General features: G+C 47.7%; 1 protein-coding gene across 1 annotated transcript in view; it reads right to left on the bottom strand.

Annotated features, from left to right (window-relative positions):
* The window catches only part of LOC144511044 (NT-3 growth factor receptor-like), an 826965-nt gene that overhangs the window by 83353 nt on the left and 719007 nt on the right, over nucleotides 1–24605 (bottom strand). Inside the window, exons 12-13 of the mRNA XM_078241014.1 lie at nucleotides 5248–5378; nucleotides 284–456 (exon numbers count right to left, since the gene is read on the bottom strand). Of these exons, the coding sequence (XP_078097140.1) occupies nucleotides 284–456; nucleotides 5248–5378 (304 nt within the window). The remainder of the gene's footprint in view (nucleotides 1–283; nucleotides 457–5247; nucleotides 5379–24605) is intronic.

Genomic DNA, 24605 nt, shown 5'->3' with positions numbered 1-24605 from the left:
ACTTAGTAAAATGGATGATTGGGAAAGCAACTACATTTTTAGCAAGGACCCAACAAAATCCATTTATATCAATTGAGCTTTTGTGGAAATTAACTCCAGCTGTACGTTTTGCAATTAAATTAAAGCCTATTATCTGATCTTGAAGTTTACAATTAGGAATTTTGAAAACTTAAAGCAACGAAAGAAATTTAATTAGCAACTCTCACAATTGCCTCAAGATATCCTCTGCTATATTTCATTTATCGCACTTGTCGCTCTCGTGGCCCGCATGTGATGCACTCACCTCAGGAACTTATTCAAATCTCCATTCTTCATGTATTCAAAAACCATGATGAGAGGGTCGCCATCGACGCAGACACCGTAGAACTTCACGATGTGGTCATGCCGGAGGTTGGTGAGGAGCTCGGCCTCTCGCTGGAAATCTTTCCGCGCAGAGACCGTGGCATCTTTCAGAGTCTGCAGAGAGTGGGAAGGGTCATTGTCACACTGTCGCTATCATCCGTAAGCAAGGAGGCTGTGCAAACCCTTTCTAAATCATTATGAATCTTTCTTACCTTTATGCCACGATCAGCACTTTTCTGTCCTTAATGCTACCATTAAAGGGTGGCACGGTGGCACAGTGGGTTAGCACTGCTGCCTCACAACGCCAGGGACCCGGGTTCAATTCCAGCCTCGGGTCACAGTCTGTGTGGAGTTTGCACATTCTCCCCGTGTCTGCCTGGGTTTCCTCCGGGTGCTCCGGTTTCCTCCCATAGTCCAAAGATGTGTGGGTTAAGTGGATTGGTTGTGCTAAATTGCCCCTTAGTGTCAGGGAGATTAACAGGGTAAATACGTGGGGTTACGGGCCTGGGGCCTGGGTGGGATTATTGTCGGTGCAGGCTCGATGGGCCAACTGGCCTCTTTCTGCACTGTAGGGATTCTATGATTCTATGATTAACAATCCCTCTGTCTTCTATCTGTGACATCTTAGTCATGGGCGACATAGTGGCACAGTGGATAGCACTGCTGCCTCACAGCGCCAGGGGCCTGGGTTCAATTCCGACCTTGGGCTACTGGCTGTGTGACATTTGCATGTTCTTCCCATGTCTGCATCGTTTTTTAAAATTCATTCGTGTTACGTGGGCGACGCTGACTGGCCAGCATTTATTGCCCATCCCTAATTGCCTTTGAGAAGATGGTGGTGAGCTGCCTTCTTGAATCACTGCAGTCCATGGGCTCTGGGTTGGCCCACAATGCCAATAGGGAGGGAATTCCAGGATTTGGACCCACTGAGTGCTCCGGCTTCCTCCCACAGACCAAAGATATGCAGGCTAGGTGGATTGGCCATGTTAAATTGCCCCTTAGTGTCCCAAGATGTGTAGACAAGGGGAATTAGCGGGGTAAATAAGTGGAGTTATGAGGATAGGGCCTGGGTTGGAGAGTCGGTGCAGACCTGATGGGCCGAGTGGCCTCCTTCTGCAGGGTGGGGATTCTATGGACATCGAAGTCAGTTTAATTGGATGGCTCTTTCAAAGAGCTGGCACCAGCATGATAGGCTGAAAGGCTTCCTTTTGCATTATAGGTAGCTATGTATAGCTTCTGGAGCAGTTCCCAAAAGTTAATGAGTTGTTTCAAACAACTTATCCATTCAGGGTAGGAACTTAGGGGCATGTTTGATGGGAACGTATTAGCAGAATGTCATCAACTTCAGTCATGCAATAAATTTCTCCCAGTGCCAATGCCTAATGTGTTGGAGGGGTACTAGTGATCCAGACGTCCACATTTAATACTCTGGAAACATCAGCTCAAATGTCACTGCAGCTATGGAGAATTTAAATTCAATATAAAGCTAATCTCAGTACCATGGAGACCATGACATCTAACATTGGTTGTGCTAAAAGCCTATCTGCTTCACTAATTTCCTTTAGGGAAGGAAATCGGCCATCCATACCTGGTCAGGCCTACATGTGACTCCAGATCCACAACAATGTGATTGACTCTGAAAAGACCCTGTACACACAAGTCAAGGGAATTAAGGATGGGCCTTGCCAATGGCACCCACCTCCCACGTGTAATGACTTCAATCAAGCCATTGAGGTTGGCCTATTGAAATATGGTGGGACAATTGAGGAACAGTGGAGGACTTTCAAAGTAATTTTTCACAGTGCTCAGCAAAAGTGTATCCCAGTGATAAAGAAGGACAGTAGAAAAAGAGATAATCAGCCATGGATATCTAAGGAAATAAAGGAGGGTATCAAATTGAAAGAAAATGCACACAAAGTGGCAAAGATTAGTGGAAAACTAGAGGATTGGGAAATCTTTAAAGGTCAACATAAAGCCACGAAAAAAGTTATAAAGAAAAGTAAGATGGATTATGAGAGTAAACTAGGTCATAATATAAAAACAGACAGCAAAAGTTTCTACAAATATATAAAACGAAAAAGAGTGGCTAAAGTAAACATTGGTCCTTTAGAGGATGAGAAGGGGGTTGTAATAACTGGAAATGAGGAAATGGCTGAGGCATTGAACAGGTATTCTGTGTCGGTCTTCACAGTGGAAGATACAAATAACATGCCAAAAATTGATGACAAGAAGGTTATGGCAGATGAGGACCTAGAAACTATCATTATCACAGAAGAGGTAGCGTTAGGCAAACTAATGGGGCTGAAAGTAGACAAGTCTCCCAGCCCTGATGGAATGCATCCCAGGGTACTAAAAGAGATGGCGGGGAAATAGCAAATGCACCAGTGGTAATTTACCAAAATTCGCTGGACTCTGGGGTGGTTCCCACAGAATGGAAAACAGCAAATGTGTCACCACTGTTTAAAAAAGGTAGACAAAAGGCGGGTAACTATAGGCCAGTTTTGCTTAACTTCCGTAGTAGGGAAAATGCTTGAATCTATCATCAAGGAAGAAATAACGAGACATCTGGATATAAATTGTCCCATTGGGAAGACACAGCATGGGTTCATGGAGGGCAGGTCATGTTTGATTAATTTGAGAACATTACGTGCGCAGTGGACAATGGGGAATCTGTGGATGTGGTGTATCTGGACTTCCAGAAGGCATTTGACAGGGTGCCGCACCAAAGGCTGCTGCATAAGATAAAGGTGCATGGTGTTACGGGTAATGTATTAGCATGGATAGAGGATTGGTTAACTAACAGAAAGCAAAGAGTGGGGGTAAATGGGTGTTTTTCTGGTTGGCGATCAGTGACTAGTGGTATGCCTCAGGGATCAGAGTTGGGACCGCAATTGCTTATGATTTATATGGATGATTTGGAATTGGGGACCAAGTGTATTGTGCCAAAATTTGCAGATGACACTGAGATGAGTGGCAGAGCAAAGTGTGCAGAGGACACTGAAAGTCTGCAAAGGGATATAGATAGTCTAAGTGAGTGGGCGAGGGTCTGGCAGATGCAGTACAATGTTGGTAAATGTGAGGTCATCCATTTTGGTAGGAATAACAGCAAAATGGACTATTACTTACATGGTACAAAATTGCAGCATGCTGCTGTGCAGAGGGACCTGGGTGTCCTTGTGCAGGAATCACAAAACGTTGGTTTGCAGGTGCAGCAGGTAATTAAGAAGGCAAATGGAATTTTGTCCTTCATTGCTAGAGGGATGGAGTTTAAAAACAGTGAGGTTATGTTGCAGCTGTATAAGGTGCTGGTGAGGCCACACCTGGAGTACTGTGTACAGTTTTGGTCTCCTTACTTGAGAAAGGATACACTGGCACTGGAGGGGGTGCAGAGGAGATGCACTAGGTTGATTCTGGAGTTGAGAGGGTTGGCTTATGAGGAGAGACTGGGTAGACTGGGGCTATACTCATTGGAATTCAGAAGAATGAGGGGAGACCTTATAGACACATATAAGATTATGAAGGGAATGAATAAGACAGAAGCAAGAAAGTTGTTTCCAACAGCAGGTGAAACTAGAACCAGAGGGCATGGCCTCAAAATAAGGGGGTGCAGATTTAGGACTGAGTTGAAAGGAACTTCTTCACACAAAGGGTTGTGAATCTGTGGAATTTCCTGCCCAGTGAAGCATTTGGGGCTACCTCATTGAATGTTTATAAGCAAGGATAAATAAATTTTTGAACAGTAAAGGAATTAACGGCTATGGTGAGTGGGCGGGTAAGTGGAGCTGAGTCCACGAAAAGGTCAGCGATGATCTTATTGAATGGCGGAGCAGGCTCGAGGGGCCAGATGGCCTATTCCTGTTCCGAGTTCTTATTTTCTTATATTCTTAATATGAACTCCCTGATTAAGGAGTCAATTGATGGGCCAATCAGGGAGTTTTTTTCCTTGTATTTAACTGAGAGTGTCAGTTCCTCTGGCACTCCAGAAGGTAGACTGCTGAATGATAGCACTCTGTGTATTGCTACTGGAATTGTAAATAATGAGATTTTGGTGGAGGGACGTCTGCCTCTGAAGACTTATTACACCAAGAAAGAATAAGGACAAAATATATCAGAATTGTCCCTCTGAATGGCAGTAGCAGCTTCCCAATAAGTGACGCCAATGGGTTGGTGGAGGATCCAACTGCATCAGATTAATAGGACATTGGGGTTGTATTGAACACTGGTGCAGTATGAGGTGACACAGAGCAGCACCAGGGACTTCTGTGCATGAATCAGTGTGGTTTCAAGAGTCTGGTCTTAACCTTAGGCTGTTTGACTCAGATCCAATCTGGAGAGGGCAGGATTGGTCACACCTGGACCTATTTTCATTCCAAGACCTTCATCATTGCAACACAGCAGAGTTGGAATGTACCTTTACCTCAGGCTCTGCCTTGCCACTCTGCACTGGAGTTTGGGCCAGATATTGATTTAAGATATTAGGATGAGCAATCAGTTTAAATAGCTGGTGTCCAGCACTAGGGTTAAAAGCCAGCACTGAATTCAGTCTGCAACAATCTAAAAGAGTGTTTTAAAGAAATGAGATGAAGTAGGTATCATCTCCGGGGCACACTCGTGGCACAGTGGTTAGCATTGCTACCTCACTGCGCCAGGAACCCGGATTCCCGGGTTGGGTCACTGTCTGTGTGGAGTCTGCACATTCTTCCTTTGCCTGTGTGGGTTTCCTCTGGGTATTCCAGTTTCCTCCCACAGTCCAAAGATGTGCTGGTTAGGTGCATTGGCCATGCTAAATTCTCCCTCAGTGCACCCGAACAGGCGCCGGAGGGAATTTTCACAGTAACTTCAATGCAGTGTTAATGTCAGCCTACTTGTGACAATAATTAAGCTTTAAAAACTTTCAACACTCACCTTAACTGCCACCAGCATCTTGTCCTTGGTTGGGCTCAAATTGTAACATTCGGCCAAGAAAACTTTCCCAAAAGCTCCCTCGCCCAGCTCTCGTTTCAACACAATGTCCCTCCTCTTGATGTGCTGTACATCTGAAAGATCAGAATAGCCGACACAATGAGTGCCTGAGGTTGAGACAAACAGAACGGGCAAGATACAAATGCAGATGGTCCCAGTAAACACTCCCAGGCCATAGACAGATAAAGTGAAATCATAGAAACACAGAAACTAGAAGGAGGAGTTGGCCATTCGGCCCTTCGAGCCTGCTTCGCCATTCATTTTGATCATCGAATTCAATATCTCAATCCCCCCTTCCTCCCATATCCCTTGATCCCTTTAGCCTCAAGAGCTACATCTAATTTCTTCTTGAAATCAGACAACTTTTTGGCCTCAACTACTTTCTATGGTACTGAATTCCACACATTCGCCATCCTCTGGGTGAAGAAATGTCTCCTCACCTCAGTTCTAAAAGGTTTACCCCTTATCCTCAAACTATGACTCCGAGTTCTGGGCTCCTCCACAATTGGGAACATTCTTTCTGTACCTACCCTGTCTAACCTTGTTAGAATTTTATAAGCTTCTGTGAGATCCCCTCTCACTCTTCTAAATTCCAGTGAATATAATCCTAACCGACTTAGTCTCTCCTCATATAACAAGCCTGCCACCCCAGGAATCAGCCTGGTAAACCTTCGCTGTGTTCCCTCTATAGCAAGATCATCCTTCCTTCGTTAAGGACACCAAAACTGCACAAAATCCCCCATTTACATGGCAAAAGTTGCTTTTGCATTAAATTGAGAGGAATCCATTGCTGCTTGTTACCATGGCAAGGGTCTTTTCCAGCCATGGCAACCCTTGCAAACCTGCCTGACTAGGCCAGCTGTGTGCAGATCCAGAAATATCTTACAACTAAGAGAAAGAAAAATCAGGTTGAGGGAAGGCCGGAATTCTCACATCCGGCCCGCCACTTGAATTCTAGCGGGCGGTGGGCGGGCCATGTAAAAGTCCATTGGAGTTGGGCGGGATTCTCCGGTTTTCAGGTGAGCACGGCCGCAGAATCCCTCCCGTTAACTCTGTTTCTCTCCCCACAGATGCTGCCAGACCTGCTGAGTATTTCCAACATTTGCTGTTTGTTTTCAGGAAATTAGGGTTCCTCCTCCTGATCACCACCCTCAATTCGAGGGTTCTTGCTCCTGATCTCTGTCTGATCGTCTGCACTAGAAAGTGTGTGGCGATTGGGCAAGGGAGGAGTCAGACTGAGCTGCCATCGGCACTCCAATGAAGAATGGTCACTCAGACAATGTACTGGCGGAGAGTTGGCACACATAGGAATGGGCGCCTACTGGGGAGGAGGGACAAGAATGAGTCTGCACCCTTTCTGGAGGTAACAGTCAGAAACAAAGCAAACAGAATGGAGACAGAATCACTTGCTGCACTCTGCAGACCTCGTACATGGGGTCAGGGTTATTCATGCCGGCAGCTCCTGATGTCCAAGACAACTTACAGTTGGGAAGTGTAAATGCTGGAAATTTGGAATGAAGGCAAAAAATATTGGAAAAGGATAAAAGCCTGAGTAACCAGTTGTGTAAGAGGACCAAACTTCAAACACTCTCTCTGTAGCTTGATTAATCAGAATATTATTTTTTAAATCCTCAAGTGTATCCATGCTAAATTTGGCTGCATGAAGAAATACAATTTCCACATCTTCCATGTGGCCAGGAGGAATGCAACGGCAAGTTTACTCTGGAGTTGCTGTTGACTGCATGCCAACACGGTGGCACAGTGGTTACTCACAGCTCCAGGGACTCAGGTTCAACTCCTGGCTCGGGTCGCTGTCTGTGTGGAGTCTGCACGTTCTCCCCGTGTCTGTGTGGGTTTCCTCCGGGTGCTCCGGTTTCTTTCCACAGTCCAAAGATGTGCGGGTTAGGTGCAGTGGCCATGATAAATTGCCCCTTAGTGTCCTGGGATGCGTAGGTTAGAGGGATTGGCGGGCTGAACGTGTGGGGTTGCGGGGGTAGTGCCGAGATGCAATTGTTGTCGGTGAAGACTCGATGGGTCGAATGGCCTCCTTCTGCACTGTAGGGATTCTATCTGTCATTAACATCCCATTAATCCTGACAGACTGTGTGTGTGTGTGTGCGTGCGTGCATTGTGTCATTGATGTGTGGTGTCTGTGCGTGCACGCATGCATGTATACATGTCCAAGCATGTGTATATGAATGTGTGCATATCATAGAATCATAGAAACCCTACAGTGCAGAAGGAGGCTATTCGGCCCATCGAGTCTGCATCGACAACAATCCCACCTTGGCCTTACTCCCACTAACCCACACATTTACCCCACTAATCCCTCTAACCTAATCATCCCAGGACACTAAGGGGCAATTTAGCATGGCCAATCAACCTAACCCGCACATCTTTGGAGTGTGTATATGTATGCATATGTATGCATGCATGCATGTACAGTCGCGTGCATGTGTGTGTGCATGTGTGTGCATGGGAAGGGGAGCCAACTCCCAAGAAAGTGGAGGAGTGAATGCAGTGCTCGATGGAGAAATGATTTGAGGCAAACACAAAACAGCAGAAACAATGAGATTGAAATCTCTTTGACTTGTCAGATATATTGTACTCAAATCCAAGCAACTGACAAGTTTCTGGCATGGCAGCCTGCAGAGGTGTTAACAGAACCAGTTGTGTAATGCAGCGCCAAGCGCAAATACAAAACACAGTGACTTCTCGGGTTGCAAAAAGACTTTGTTAAATACACAGCAACAATACAGCAGAGCCACAGCCACGTGCATGCAAGACTCGAGGCAACGTATGTGTGTGAGGGCAGCAACCCCGCAGAGGCTCAATCACACAGACAGCCTGTTAGCAAGGACACCTTGGTGAAATGTGGGAATTTATGTGGACAGTCAGAAAGTTAAGCGGGGATTGACTTGACACAAATGAAAGGATATGAAGAGCTACGGTCTGGGAATCGTAATATGGTCTCTGTTATTGTCGGGCCATGCTTTACATGCACAGCTACTCAATCACTGGCAATGGATCTGTGTCTGACAGCCGGAGAAAAGCAGCTGCTCTGATCTCCATCACTGGTTCCTGCTCAGCCTCACTCCTTCAATTCCACACTAATACACAAGGACCTTTCCCACACCAGCTCACAGTTATTTAACCGAAGGCATTCAATTCAATCAATTTTCTCAACACTGCTATTTAGCTTCCATACCTGTGATGTTTCCTCCCTGCCAATAATGTGATGGTTGCTGATTTCACACACAACAGTCAGTAACAGGGATATCTATTATACTGCCATGGATTGAGAATTGGATAATGGGCAGAAAAGAGTGAGAATAAGCGGGTCACTCTTGAGTCGGCAGACTGTGGAGGTATCGCACGGATGAGTATTTGGGCCCCCCAGCTATTTAACGATTTGGAAGCGGGGACCAAACGCAATATTTTTAAAACTCGGTGGGAATGTGAGCTGTGAGGAGGATGGAGAGAGCGTTCAAGGGGATTTAGAGAGGCCGAGTGAGTGTGCAAGCGCATTACAAATAGAACGAGCGCTCAGATCTTGCGTGGACAAGCTGGCAGGGTATTCACCGACACCAAACCTATCCATCAACTCCTCACTGCCCTGCAATAGTGGACAGCATAATCAAGGACCCCACGCACCCTAGACATTCTCTCTTCCACCTTCGGGAAAAAGATACAAAATTCTGAGACCATGTACCAATTGACTCAAGAACAGTTTCTTCCCTGCTGCCATCAGACTTTTGAATTGCCCCTTAGTGTCCCGTGATGCTCAGGGAAGATGCTAAGGGAACCATGTATTAAGTTGATCTTTCTCTACACCCTAGCTATGACTGTAGCACTACATTCTGCACTCTCTCCTTTCCTTCTCTATGAACGGTATGCTTTGTCTGTGTAGTGCGCAGGAAACACTACTTTTCGCTGTATACTAATACATGTGACAATAAATCAAATCAAATCAAATCAAAGTGGAGAGCTGATGATGGTTGTGTGGTGGACCTCAGTTGTGCCTTTGTCCTATATGGACCACCGTTGTGTGTTTGTCATACCTGGACACATCCCCTCCCGGTTTGGTTCCTCCCCTCGGCACCTAGTAGAAAGGTGGCTGTCTCCTCCCCCTTGTTCAGTCCAGGTTGGTTATTTGTTGGGATGTGCTCCTGATTCTGTTGTGAATAAAAGCCTACACTTGTATTGGCACACAGGTAGTCTTTCGCCTTATTGATAGCGCATCAATTTTATTCACAACAGTTGACCAACATGGAGCAGTTTCTAAAACCCGACAAGTTAACATTAGACCCTCAAGAGGTCGGAGCCTCTCATAAATTTGACCATTGGCTGGACTGCTTCGAAGCATTCATCGACACCGCTACGGCCATCGACTCCGACGACGTTAAACTCCACGTGCTCCGCGCCCGGGTAAGCGAAGCAGTCTACGGTATCTTCCGGGACGCTGCTACATACTCGGACGCTATCGAACTCCTAAAAGGGCAGTTTCGAAAGAGCCCTAACGTGGTTTACGCCAGACATCTCCTAACTACCCGCAAGCAGCAGCCAGGAGAATCGTGTGTCCAATTTCTGCGCGCCCTGCGGGTTCTAGCTCGAGCTTGCGACTGTAAGGCTGTTACAGCAGCTCAGAACACGGAGGACCTGATCCGCGACACCTACGTTGCGGGCATTGAGTCTACATACATCCGGCAGCATCTGCTTGAACAAGATGGCCTGGATCTCTGGAAAACGGCCACAATGGCTGAAACGCTAGAAGCGGCCTCTCACAACCTCGGGTCCTACCCCGCATCCCGTTCTATTGATGGCTCTATCGCGACGGCTGTTCCGGCAGGGCCCAAATGTTACTTTTGTGGCCTACCCACGCACCCTCGGCATCTCTGGCCGGCGAAGGATGCGATTTGCTCCGGATGCGGTAAGCTAGGCCACTTCATTAAAGTCTGCCGGGCGAAGCCGACTCCGAAGCCTCGTGGCGCCACGTGTGTTCTGCGGGCGCAGCCACCTTTAATGCGGTCACTGGAAGTGCGGGAATCGCCATCTTTGATGCAGTCACCGGATGCGCGGGAATCGCTATCTTTGAGACTGTCATCAAGACGCGCCGAGCAGGAAGCTTTATCCGTGACATCATCAGACGCGGACGAAGATGGATTCTTCCTGGATTCGACGGTGGCATCGATTTGCCTGGACCAGTCGCAGCCTCACCAACTCTCCAAGTCCATAATGGAGATCAAGGTAAATGACCATGCAGAAAACTGCCTGTTCGACTGCGGGAGCACAGAAAGTTTTATACACCCTCGCACAGTGCATCAATATGCCCTTCCCGTGCGACCCTGGAGCCAGACCATCTCCATGGCCTCGAATTCCCACTCAGTGGAGGTCCTCGGGTGCTGCTTGGTGACGCTGACGGTACAGGGCACAGTCTACGAGCGTTTTCGGCTCCTCGTGCTGCCGCGACTCTGCGCAGCTGTACTGCTGGGGTTAGATTTCCTCAGCCATCAGAGGAGCGTCACCCTGCAGTATGATGGCCCTTATCCCCCGCTCTCCATCTGCAGCGCCCCTCGCGGACCACCTGCAGTCTCTCGACCCTCAAGACTACACCCCCCCCCTTTTATTCGATAACCTCACCCCGGATTGTAGGCCTATAGCCACCAAAAGTAGGCGCTATAGTGCGGAAGACTGGGCCTTCATTCGGTCCGAAGTACAACGTTTGCTCAGGGAAGGGATTATCCAGGCCAGCACCAGCCCCTGGAGGGCGCAAGTGGTCGTAGTTAAATCGGGGGAGAAACACCACATGGTGATTGACTATAGCCAAACCATAAACAGGTATACCCAACTAGATGCGTACCCTCTTCCCCGCATCGCGGTCATAGTCAACCGCATCGCGCACTATAGGGTTTTCTCTACAATCGATTTAAAATCGGCTTACCACCAGCTCCCTATCCACTCGGAGGATCGCCCATATACTGCCTTTGAGGCGGATGGTCGCCTCTACCAGTTCCTCCGAGTCCCCTTTGGTGTCACCAATGGGGTCTCAGTCTTCCAGCGGGCCATGGATCAAATGGTGGACCAGCACGGGCTATGGGCCACTTTCCCGTATCTGGATAACGTCACCATCTGCGGCCATGACCTGCAGGACCATGATGCCAACCTACAAAAATTCCTTCGTACGGACACTCTCCTGAACCTGACATACAATGAGGCGAAGTGTGTTTTTCGGACTCGCCGCCTCGCCATCCTTGGGTACGTGATAGAAAATGGTGTCCTTGGTCCCGACCCAGCCCGTATGCGTCCCCTTATGCAGCTCCCCCTCCCTACTACTCTCAAAGTACTGAGGAGATGCCTGGGCTTCTTCTCCTACAATGCCCAGTGGGTTCCCCGTTACGCGGATAAAGCCCGTCCGCTTCTAAAATCGACCTCTTTTCCCCTGACGGAGGAGGCCCGTCGGGCCTTCGACGACATCAAAGCGGACATCGCGAAGGCCGCGATGCATGCTGTGGACGAATCCATCCCATTCCAAGTGGAAAGTGATGCGTCTGACTTTGCCCTAGCCGCCACCCTTAACCAGAGGGGCCTTTTTTTCCCAGACCTTACAAGGCCCTGAGATTCGACACTCCTCGGTCAAGAAGGAGGCCCAGGCCATCGTGGAAGCCGTCCGGCACTGGCGCCATTATCTTGCGGGCCAACGATTCACCTTAATTACGGACCAGCGGTCGGTTGCCTTCCTGTTTAACACCAGGCAAAAGGGCAAGATTAAGAATGACAAGATCTTACGGTGGAGGATTGAGCTCTCCACCTACAGATATGACATCATGTACCGGCCTGGGAAGCTCAATGAGCCCCCAGATGCCCTGTCCCGTGGATCATGTGCCAGCGCCCAACTAGACCAGCTACAGTTCCTCCATAATGACCTCTGTCACCCGGGTGTCACCAGATTTTTCCACTTTGTCAAAGCCCGTAACCTGCCCTACTCCCTTGAGGAAGTCCGGACGATTACCAGGCAATGCAGGGTCTGCGCTGAGTGCAAACCGCAGTTCTACCAGCCAGGTAGGGCACACCTGGTAAAGGCCACTCGCGCGTTTGAGCGCCTTAGCATTGATTTTAAAGGCCCGCTCCCTTCCTCTAACCGCAATGTTTATTTCCTGAATATCATTGATGAATACTCACGTTTCTCTTTTGCCTTCCCCTGCTCGGACATGACCACGGCTACAGTGATTCGGACCCTGAACACGCTCTTCACCCTGTTCGACTTCTCATCCTATGTTCATAGCGACCGTGGGTCCTCTTTCATGAGTGACGAGCTGAGGCAGTACCTGCTCGCCAAAGGCGTTGCCTCCAGCCGCACCACTAGCTATAACCCCAGGAGTAATGGTCAAGTAGAGCGGGAGAACGCAACTGTCTGGAAGGCCGTTCTATTAGTGCTACGGTCTAGGGGCCTTCCAGTCAGCCATTGGCAAGACGTCCTTCCGGACGCATTACATTCCATTAGGTCACTCTTGTGCACAGCGACCAATACGACCCCTCACGAGCGGATGTTCTCGTTTCCCAGAAAGTCCTCTTCGGGTACTTCGCTCCCGGATTGGCTGATGTCCCCGGGGCCCGTCCTGCTTCGGAAGCATGTTGGACCCATAAGGCAGATCCCTTGGTCGAGGAGGTCCAATTGCTCCACGCTAACCCTCAATACGCTTATGTAGCGTACCCTGATGGGCGGGAGGACACGGTTTCTGTCTGTGACTTGGCACCCGTGAGTGCCCCGGAGGCCACCACGTCCTTCCGCCCCACTGTTCCCAGTGTTGTCCACTCGGAGACAGCTATGCCTCTCTCTCTTTCAGTCCCTGTCCCCAATGTAGTGTGCCCAGAGCCTGTTGCGGCCCCCCACCCCCCAGCTCCAGTTCCCACTGTTCTCCATACGCCACCAGGGCCACAGCTCACTCCTCTCGCCCCTATGTACAGCTCGCTTGAGTCGCCGGAGCCGTCGCCACGCAGTACCCGACGACTGGACGGGACGACGGATTGGTCCGCTTCACACCACCCAGCGCCTTCTCGCGACGCTCACTGTACGGAGCCTGGGCCGACATCGCTCCCTGCTCGGACGACTCTGCGATTTGCACTACGATGATCGCGACGGCGGATCAAGCCACCGGTTCGTCTGGACTTGTGATATTGTTTCCGCTTCACCCCCGTTTGTTTTTTTAAAGGAAGGGGTGAATGTGGTGGACCTCAGTTGTGCCTTTGTCCTATATGGACCACCGTTGTGTGTTTCTCATACCTGGACACATCCCCTCCCAGTTTGGTTCCTCCCCTCGGCACCTAGTATAAAGGTGGCTGTCTCCTCCCCCTTGTTCAGTCCAGGTCGGTTATTTGTTGGGATCTGCTCCTGATTCTGTTGTGAATAAAAGCCTACACTTGTATTGGCACACAGGTAGTCTTTCGCCTTATTGATAGCGCATCAGGTTGCTTCTCAATGGTATGCTTTCTCTACACCCTCTCGGTAACTGGAACACTATACCCTGCACCCTCTCCTTCCCTTCTCCCTTATGTACTCTATGAATGGTATGTTTTGTCTGTATAGCTCACGAGAAACAATACTTTTTACTGTATCCCAATACATGTGACAATAATAAATCAGTTCAATTCAAATAATGTGAAAAAATATGAAATTATCTGCTTCTTTAAAGTTTATTTATTATTGTCACAAGTCGGCTTACATTAACACTGCAATGAAGTTACTGTGAAAGTCCCCGAGTCGCCACACTCCATCGCCTGTTCGGGTACACTGAGGGAGAATTTAGCACGGCCAATACAACCTAACCAGCACGTCTTTCAGACTGTGGGAGGAAACCGGAGCACCCGGAGGAAACCCACGCAGACACGGAGAGAACATGCAGACTCTGCACAGACAGTGACCCAAGCCGGGAATCGAACCCGGTTCCCTGGCGCTGTGATGTAGCTGTGCTAACTTTGTAGGAAAGACAGAAATGCAGAGTATTTATTAAATGGTGAGAGATTGGGAAGTGTTGATGCTAAACTGACCCTAGTATCAGGGGGATTAGCAACGTAAATATGTGGGGTCACGGGAGTGGGTTCTGGGTGGAATTGTGGTCGGTGTGGACTTGATGAACCGGGTGGCCTCCTTCTGCACTGTAAGGATTCTATTATTCGATGATTCCAAGTCCAGGGTGACCCAATATCCTTGTTTATTAGTCACTAAAAGCTGACATGCAGGTGCAGCAAAAAATTAGTAAGGCTAATTTTTTTCTTATTCACTCTTGGGACATGGGCGTCGCTGGCTGGGCAGCATTTATTGCCCATCCCTGTTTGCCTTTGAAGGCAGTTGAGAGTCAACCACATTGCTGTGACTCTGGAGTCACATTTGGCCAGACCAGGTAAGGACAGCAGATTTCCTTTCCTCAAGGACATTAATGAACCAAATGGGTTTTTCGACAATCAACAACGGTTTCATGGTCATCAGCAGATTCTTAATTCCAGATATTTTTATTGAATTCAAATTCCACCATCTGCTGTGGCAGGATTCGAATCCAGACCCTCAGAACATTAGCTGAATATCTGGATTAATAGTCCAGCGATAATACCTGTAGGCCACCACACCCCTAATAATGGTGTTATTATGCACGCTGCTATGGACTAAGGGTGCATAAAGAATCACAAAGTAGGCTTAATAACTTGAACACTGGGAGCTGTTTATTGAAGGTGTGCAATGATTCACAGTCAGATCTCTGCCCAACAGGGTCCCACACTGAGAGGAGCTAATTGCCCAGGGGGCACCTGACCCACACCCTTAAAGGGGCAGTCCACACCCCAAACCCTGACATACAATATACTCACATATATCACAGGTATGTTGGCCTTTGTTGCAAGAGGATTTGAGCACAGTGTGAAGAAGTTTCCCCGCAATTGTATGGAGCCTTGGTGAGCCCGCATCTGGAGTATTGTGCACAGTTTTGTATGAAGGGAGGATACATTCACCACTGGAAGTGCAACTAAGGTTCACCACACTAATCACTGGGATGGTAGGATTGTCCTGTGCGGAGAGGTTGAGGAGACTGGGCCTGTATTCTCCTGAGTTTACAAGAATGAGAGGTGATTTTACTGAAACTTGCAAAATTCTTACAGGGCTCGACATAGTGGATAGTGGAAGAATGCTTCCCCTGGTTGGGAGGTATTAGACCCAGACACACAGTCTCAGAATAAGAGGCAGTTAGGACTGAGATGATGAGGTATTACTTCACTTAAAAGGTGGTGAATCTTCAGAATTCTTTGCCCCAGGTGTCTGTGGAAGCTCAGTTGCTGAGTTGTTCTAATCAGAGACTGATAGCTTTCAAGATATAAAGACATGGGAGCATGGGTGGCACGGTAGCACAGTGGTTAGCATTGCTGCTTCACAGCTCCAGGGACCTGGGTTCGATTCCCGGCTTGGGTCACTGTCTGTGTGGAGTTTGCACATTCTCCTCGTGTCTGCGTGGGTTTCCTCCGGGTGCTCCGGTTTCCTCCCACAGTCCAAAGATGTGCGGGTTAGGTTGATTGGCCATGCTGAAATTGCCCCTTAGTGTCCTGGGATGCGTAGATTAGAGGGATTAGCAGGTAAAATATGTAGGCATATGGGGGTAGGGCCTGAGTGGGATTGTGGTCGGTGCAGACTCGATGGGCTGAATGGCCTCTTTCTGCACTGTAGGGTTTCTATGATTCTACATCAAGGAATATGCAGCTGTGTTGGAAATAATGGTGTCGAGGTCGAAGATCAGCCAACACCTAGATGGATAGTGGAACAGGTTCAAAGGGCTGAATGGTCTACTCCTGATCCTATGCTCATCTAACCACAAAGCTCACCCTCTTCCACACACCCACTCACTCTCTCACTCTCCCACACAGGGGGTGCTATTTTACCATTTTTTGATCAGTGCGGGGCGGACTTGAAACCGGGAGTGTTTCAGACCCGGCTTTTAGACCCGTTCTGAGGCGCCCCAATATACACTCTACCTGAAAAATTATCAGCGAGTCCGAATCTCGCTGTAGAAGTCTGTGGGCGGGGCTTCACATACCTGAAATCCTGCAGCTCCAATTGGAGCCTCCAACTGCGCACGTGCAGAAAAAGGAATAAATAACGCTGCTCCCCTGCCACATCCCTTCCCGGCCGGATAATGTCTTCCCAGAGACTCACCCTCCCCTCTTCCCGCCTGAGATCTAGTTTCCCTGTGAACAACAGCTTTTCTTCTCAGTAATTTACAACGTCTGCTCCATGTACCAGCTCTTTCCAGCTTGTTTGATTTTCCCCTGGGTCAACACCCAAGCTTAACTAATCACAGCGATAGTAAACGGACTCACATAATCAAACTCAGAACAATTGTACACAACATATTTGGGTCTGGGTTGAGGTTCACTTGTTGCTGTGAACTGATCAATCTGGTGATGTACATTACTGAACACTGATGAATCCTGCATACTAACAACTTCCAGCACCTCAAAGACCCTGACGTGTTCACCTCTCAATCACAATGGGAGGCTCAGAATCAGAGTCATCTATCGGGAGTGACTGAAGTTAAACAAGAGGGACCAGCCTTGACTTCACTCAATGTCAGCATGAGAGTGCGATGCTCTTTCTCACAGAGGCAGTGCGCTCCCAAACCAGATTCTGACAACAGAAAATCCATCAAAGATTCTTCATTCTTTTTACAGTGTGACATCTCAAATTACTCTGGTGTATTTGCAATGCCAAAAAAACCGACATTAAATAGAGTAAATTCATCTGGAATTAAGTAAACAAACGCTTTCTCACACATTTTACAATCACAGGTACCTCCACATTTACACAAACAGCAATTGTACACACATGGTAACAATGGTTTGAGCCATTAGAATAGAGGCGACCAACTCCTACCATTCGAGCAGTCAGTGGGGACCTCATCCCCATCGACACTGACACCCCCGCAGCCACCAACGCCTCTATATTCTCAGGTGGCTAAAGAAACTCAGCATGTCTGCTATGACTCTCACCAATTTTTACAGGTGCACCACAGAAAGCATCCTATCCAGATGTGTCATAACTTGGTATGGCTCCTACACTGACCAAGAAACTACAAAAGGTTGTGAACGTAGCCCAGTCCATCACTCAAACCAGCCTCCCATCCATTGACTCTGTCTACACTTCCCAATGCCTCAGAAAAGCAGCCAGCATAATCAAGAACCCCACGCACCCCGGACATTCTCTCTTCCACTGTCTTCCGTCAGGAAAAAGATACAAAAGTCTGAGATCACGCACCAACCGACTCAAGAACAGCTTCTTCCCGCTGCCATCAGGCTTCTGAATGGACTTACCTTATATTAAGTTGATCTTTCTCTAACTATGACTACATTCTGCACCTTCTCCTTTCCTTCTCCCCTATGTACTCTATGAACTGTATGCTTTGTCTGTATAGCGCGCAAGAAACAATACTTTTCACTGTATCCCAATACATGTGACAATAATAAATCAAATCAAATTTATGCTCCCAATGAGTGTTAATTGGCTGCAGGAGGGACTTGCACCTGTCACTTGGGAGGAATGAATCTGATTGGCTGGCAGTTCTCCCGTCTCTGCAGCGATGGACAGAAGTGGAACTATAGCAACTTTTCTGAGGTTAAGTGCCAGAGCCACAGGACAAGGTAAGCGTAAGGTGTCCCAAGGTGGGAAGTATAGTGAAGACCTGGGCAGTTACCAGCGAACAACTGGAGTCTTGGGAGAGAGGCCAGTGGGGCAGGGAGGTCTGCAGGTCACCAGGCTTGACTGAGGGCTTCTGACTGAGGGCTTCCTATGGAGGCTCATCTCCCCGCCTCCCTCCCCCCTAACCCGTCCTCCCCCCCCAACCCGTCCTCCCCCCCAATCCGTCCTCCCCTCCCCCAACCCGTCCTCCCCCCGCCAACCCGTCCTCCCCCCCACCCCCCAACCCGTCCTTCCGCCTGAGATCTAACTTTGATTCTTTCCAGTATTTCCCATGGAGATTCAATGTTCCTGCCCGCCTAAACATTTGATGCCAGGCCAGAAACAGTGCTTAAGCACCCATTAATTGGCCATTTAAATGGCTCAATTGGGGCAATGGTGGGCTTCACATCAGAAGCCCTTCCTACCCCAGTGTAAAATCACTGCTTGGCCAGGACAGGGGAGAGCCCAGAGGGAAATCCGTTCCTGCAATTTCACACTCTCCTCCGCCTAAAGACCCGCAGGTGGGAGAGCATAAAATTCAGATCAATGACTTACTTAACAAATCAACCAGACAACTGGACGGCCCAACGTGCAAATATTAATAGAAAAAAGACAGAAGCTTAATATAGACAAATTTCCAGGCTGCTTCACAGAGATGTGAGAAACAGTGACATCAAGGTAACGAAAGAACGGTAAAGTGAATGGGTAAAGACTTGGCAGATAGACTATATCAGAAATGTGCAATTATACACTTTGGTAGGAAGAATGAACAAAGAACAAAGAACAGTACAGCACAGGAAACAGGCCCTTCGGCCCTCCAAGCCTGTGCCGCTCCTTGGTCCAACTAGACCATTCGTTTGTATCCCTCCATTCCCAGGCTGTTCATGTGACTATCCAGGTAAGTCTTAAACGATGCCAGCGTGTCTGCCTCCATCACCCTACATGGCAGCGCATTCCAGGCCCCCACCACCCTCTGTGTAAAAAACATCCCTCTAATATCTGAGTTATACTTTGCCCCTCTCACCTTGAGCCCGTGACCCCTCGTGATCGTCACTTCTGATCTGGGAAAAAGCTTCCCACCCTTCACCCTATCTATACCCTTCATAATCTTGTACACCTCCATTAGATCTCCCCTCATTCTCCGTCTTTCCAGGGAAACAACCCAGTTTACCCAATCTCTCCTCATAGCTAAGACCCTCCATACCAGGCAACATCCTGGTAAACCTTCTCTGCACTCTCTCTTCCGCCTCCACATCCTTCTGGTAGTGCAGCGACCAGAACTGGATGCAGTCCTCCAAATGTGGCCTAACCAGCGTTCTATTCAGCTGCATCATCAGACTCCAGCTTTTATACTCTATACCCCGTCCTATAAAGGCAAGCATACCATATGCCTTCTTCACCACCTTCTCCACCTGTGTTGCCACCTTCAAGGATTTGTGGACTTGCACACCTAGGTCCCTCTGTGTTTCTATACTCTTGATGGCTCTGCCATTTATTGTATAACTCCTGCCTACATTATTTCTTCCAAAATGCATCACTTCACATTTATCTGGATTAAATTCCATCTAAGAAGTTTAACAACACCAGGTTAAAGTCCAACAGGTTTATTTGGTAGCAAAAGCCACACCGTGTGGCTTTTGCTACCAAATAAACCTGTTGGACTTTAACCTGGTGTTGTTAAACTTCTTACTGTGTTTACCCTAGTCCAACGCCGGCATCTCCACATCATAAATTCCATCTGCCACCTCTCTGCCCAATTTTCCAGCCTATCTATATCCTGCTGTATTGTCCGACAATGCTCATCGCTATCCGCAAGTCCAGCCATCTTCGTGTCATCCGCAAACTTGCTGATAACACCAGTTGCACCTTCTTCCAAATCATTTATATATATCACAAATAGCAGAGGTCCCAGTACAGAGCCCTGTGGAACACCACTGGTCACAGACCTCCAGCCGGAAAAAGACCCTTTGACTGTTACCCTCTGTCTCCTGTGGCCAAGCCAGTTTTCTACCCATCTAGCCACCTCTCCTTGTATCCCATGAGTCTTAACCTTCTTAATCAACCTGCCATGAGGGACTTTGTCAAATGCCTTACTGAAATCCATATAGGCGACATCCACGGCCCTTCCTTCGTCAACCGTTTTTGTCACTTCCTCAAAAAACTCCACCAAATTTGTAAGACACGACCTCCCTCTTACAAAACCATGCTGTCTGTCACTAATCAGATTGTTCCGTTCTAAATGCGCATACATCCTGTCTCTAAGAATCCTCTCCAACAACTTCCCTACCACGGACGTCAAGCTCACTGGCCTATAATTACCTGGGTTATCCCTGCTACCCTTCTTAAATAATGGTACCACATTCGCTATCCTCCAATCCTCAGGGACCTCACCTGTGTCCAATGAAGAGACAAAGATTTCCGTCAGAGGCCCAGCAATTACATCTCTTGTCTCCCTGAACAGTCGAGGATAGATGCCATCAGGCCCTGGGGATTTGTCAGTTTTAATGTTACCTAAAAAACCTAACACTTCCTCCCTTGTAATGGAGATTCTCTCTAACGGGTCAACACCTCCCTCTGAGACACTCCCAGTCAACAAGTCCCCCTCCTTTGTGAATACCGATGCAAAGTATTCATTTAGGATCTCCCCTGTTCCCTTGGGTTCTAAGCATAATTCCCCTCCTTTGTCCCTGAGAGGTTCGACTTTTTCCGTGACAACTCTTTTGTTCCTAACATATGAATAAATTGCCTTAGGATTCTCCTTAATCCTATCTGCCAAGAACATTTCTTGACCTCTTTTTGCCCATCTAACTCCCCGTTTGAGTTCCTTCCTACTCTCTCTGTATTCCTCCAGAGCTCCATCTGTTTTCAGTTGCCTGGACCTAACGTACGCCTCTCTTTTGTTTTTGATCAGATCCTCAATTTCCCTGGTTATCCACGGCTCTCGAATCCTACCTTTCCTATCCTTCCTTTTTACAGGCACATGCCTGTCCTGCAGCCTTATCAACTGTTCCTTAAAAGAGTCCCACATGCCAGACATGGACTTACCCCCGAACAGCCTCTCCCAATCAACGGCCACCAATTCCTGCCTAATCCGGCTATAGTTAGCCTTCCCCCAATTTAGCACCCTACCCTTCGGACAACATTCGTCCTTGTCCATTACTATCCGAAAGTTAACAGAGTTGTGGTCACTATTTGCCACATGTTCCCCTATCGAAACTTTGATGACCTGACCGGGCTCATTTCCCAGAACTAGATCCAGTATAGCCCCCTCTCTAGTTGGGCTATCTACATACTGTTCCAAAGAACCTTCCAGTACGCATTTTACAAATTCCTCCCCATCCAGAACCCCAGCCCTAAGCACTTTCCAGTCTATACCAGGGAAATTGAAGTCTCCCACTAAAACAACCCTATTTTTTCTGCACATATCCAGAATCTCCTGACATATCTGTTCCTCTACTTCCCGTGGGCTGTTGGGTGGCCTGAAATGAATAGAAATAGCAGTGGGGGAATGAAGGTGGCAATGAAATTGCTGAGTTGGAGGAGGTTACAGAGAAGGGATCTACTAACATACATAGACACCCACTCAATCAATTACTCACGCACACACACACACACACACACACATGCACGCAAAATCATCTTCCTTTGTACAGTACTGCTGAATCACATACAATCATAGAATCATAAAAACCCTTTGGAGAGGGTACAGAAGAGGTTTACCAGGATGTTGCCTGGTATGGAGGGCATTAGCTGTAAGGAGAGGTTGGATAAACTCGGTTTGTTCTCACTGGAACAACGGAGGTTGAGGGGCGACCTGATAGAGGTTTACAAGATTATGAGTGGCATGGACAGAGTGGATAGTCAGATGCTCTTTCCTAGGGTAGAAAAATCAAGTACTAGGGGACATAGGTTTAAGGTGTGTGGGGAAAAGTTTAGAGGATATGGGCGAGGCAAGTTTTTTTACACAGAGGGTGGTGAATGGCTGGGGGACGTGCTGCCTGGGGAGGTGGTGGGAGCAGGTACAACAGCGGCATTTAAGAGGCAACTAGATGAATACATGAATAGGATGGGAATGGAAGGATATGGACTCCATAAGTGTACATGGTTTAAGTTTAGGCAGGCATCATGATTGGCACAGGCTTGGAGGGCCGAAGGGCCTGTTCCTGCGCTGTACTTTTCTTTGTTCCTTGCACAGTGCAGAAGCAGGCCATTTGGCCCATCAAGTCTGCACTGGCTCTCTGATGGAACATCCCACCCAGACTCTATCCCCTGTAACCCCACATATTTACCCTGCTAATCTCCCCTCACCTATACATCTTGGGACACTAAGGGGCAATTTAGCATGGCCAATCAACCTAACCCACATATCTTTGGACTATGGGAGGAAACCCGAGCACATGGAGGAAACCCACGCAGATACAGGGAAAATGTGCAAACTGTACACAGACAGTGATCCGAGGTCGGAATTGAACCTGGGTCTCTGGTGCTGTGAGGCAGCAGTGTTAACCACTGTGCTGCCCACTCAATCTCTGTACAAACGCTCACTAGTCCATCATCCCATTCTCAGCACAATCCCACAATAACGTCTTATGGAAAAAGATGGTGCGTTAGTAAATTCTCTCGCAAGCTTCATTAAAGAGGCCTTTACATTTCAGGATCCATCAGGAGCAGTGATCTCAGGCTGTTGCGGATTAACCAAACAACACACGGTGAGTTCTTAATCTCCCAAGCTTTTATTACTTGCTAGCAAGGAGATCAGACAGTGAATGTCACTCTGAAGTTCTGTTGATTCACACAGATAATTAGCAGTTATAGTTAATTACAGCAAATGAGAAAGGAGCAACTTTCCAATCCTTCATTTGCATACATAGTCCACCAATCATAGCACAGCTTTTTGCTCTTTGGTATCCAATAGAAGACTGTCTCCTTCATTGGTGTAATATGCCCTGTAACTTGTCTTTGTTTCATCCTGTGGACAAGGCCAGGAATGCAGTGTTTATGAAACTGACACAAAGTTAGATCAGTCTGCAAGTACAACAGGTGATCAAGAAGGCAAATGGGATGTTGGCATTTATCGCGAGGGGGATAGGATATAAAAGCAGAGAAGTCCTGCTGCATCTGTACAAGGCATTGGTGAGGCCGCAGCTGGAATACTGTGTGCAGTTTTGGTCCCCTTACTTGCGAAAGGATATATTGGCCTTGGAGGGAGTGCAGAGAAGGTTCACCAGGTTGATACCGGAGATGAGGGGTGTAGTTTATGAGGAGAGATTGAGCAGATTAGGTTTGTACTCGTTGGAGTTTAGAAGGCTGAGGGGTGATCTTATAGAGGCACATAAGGTAATGAAGGGGCTGGATAGGGTAGAAGTGGAGAGATTCTTTCCACTTAGAAAGGAAACCAGAACTAAAGGGCACAGCCTCAAAACAAAGGGGGGTCAGTTTAGGAAAGAGTTGAGGAGGAACGTCTTCTCTCAGAGGGTAGTGAATCTCTGGAATTCTCTGCCCACTGAAGTGGTGGAGGCTACCTCGTTGAATATGTTTAAGTCACGGATAGATGGATTTCTGATCGGTAAGGGAATTAGGGGTTATGGGGATCAGGCGGGTAAGTAGAACTGATTCACTTCAGATCAGCCATGATCTTATTGAATGGTGGGGCAGGCTCGAGGGGCTAGATGGCCTACTCCTGCTCCTATTTCATATGTTCTTAGTTTATTTCCTGAATACGTAACCAATGACCTTCAACGAGGCATTATTTCCATTTTTGCTGACAGAGCTGCCTTGTTGTTATAACTTAATTTCCACAAGGTTTCTTGTGAAAGGTCAGTGCCCTGTATGATGTGGCAATGTCTTTACGTACTTTGAACTAGGAAGGATTCTCTCTTATTACAAACTCTAAGCACATTGAGAATGTCAGGAGAAACAGCAGAATGAGGAAACTATCTCAACTGATGTGAAAAAGAATCAAAAGGTTTTCTGTCAGCATGTCAACAGCAGTGGCATGGTCAGGCGAGTGTGGTGGGGTCAATTAAGGACAAACATGGAGATCTATGGTTAGAGGGACAAGGCATGGCTGAGGGAAATGAATACATCATTGGTGTTTGCCCAGCAAGAGGCCTTTGCCAATGTTATGGTAAGCAAGGAGGCTGCTGGGATGCTGAGTGAGACAAATTTTCCAAAGGTAACTGCTTGAAGAAGGGGAAAAAAATTGCAGGGATACAGGGAAAAAGAGGAGAGTGTAACTAAGTGGTGCACTTCAAAAGGTCCAATGCAGACAGGATATCAGCCATGTTCGAATGGTGGAGCAGACTCGATGGGCTTAATGGCCTCATTCTGCTCCTCTATCTTATGGTCTTATAGGATGGGCTGACTGAACAGCTTCTTGGTGTGTTATTGGATAATACTATGATAAATATTGGACTTAAAAGCTCATCCTTAACTTTCAAATATGAAGGACTTGCGGAGGGCTATTTATCTACTGAGGGTGGTCCTACTTTTGTTAATTCCCTTGCCCCTACTCTGCTTTTTCTGCATCTCAGCAGGACATTTGACCATGTGTTCCCCCTCCTTTTTGGGGAGCTGCCCCTTTTACTTTGTC

The sequence above is a fragment of the Mustelus asterias genome, chromosome 24, assembly GCF_964213995.1.
Source record: "Mustelus asterias chromosome 24, sMusAst1.hap1.1, whole genome shotgun sequence".
Taxonomy (NCBI): Eukaryota; Metazoa; Chordata; class Chondrichthyes; order Carcharhiniformes; family Triakidae; genus Mustelus; species Mustelus asterias.
This window is presented reverse-complemented; position numbering and strand designations above follow the sequence as displayed.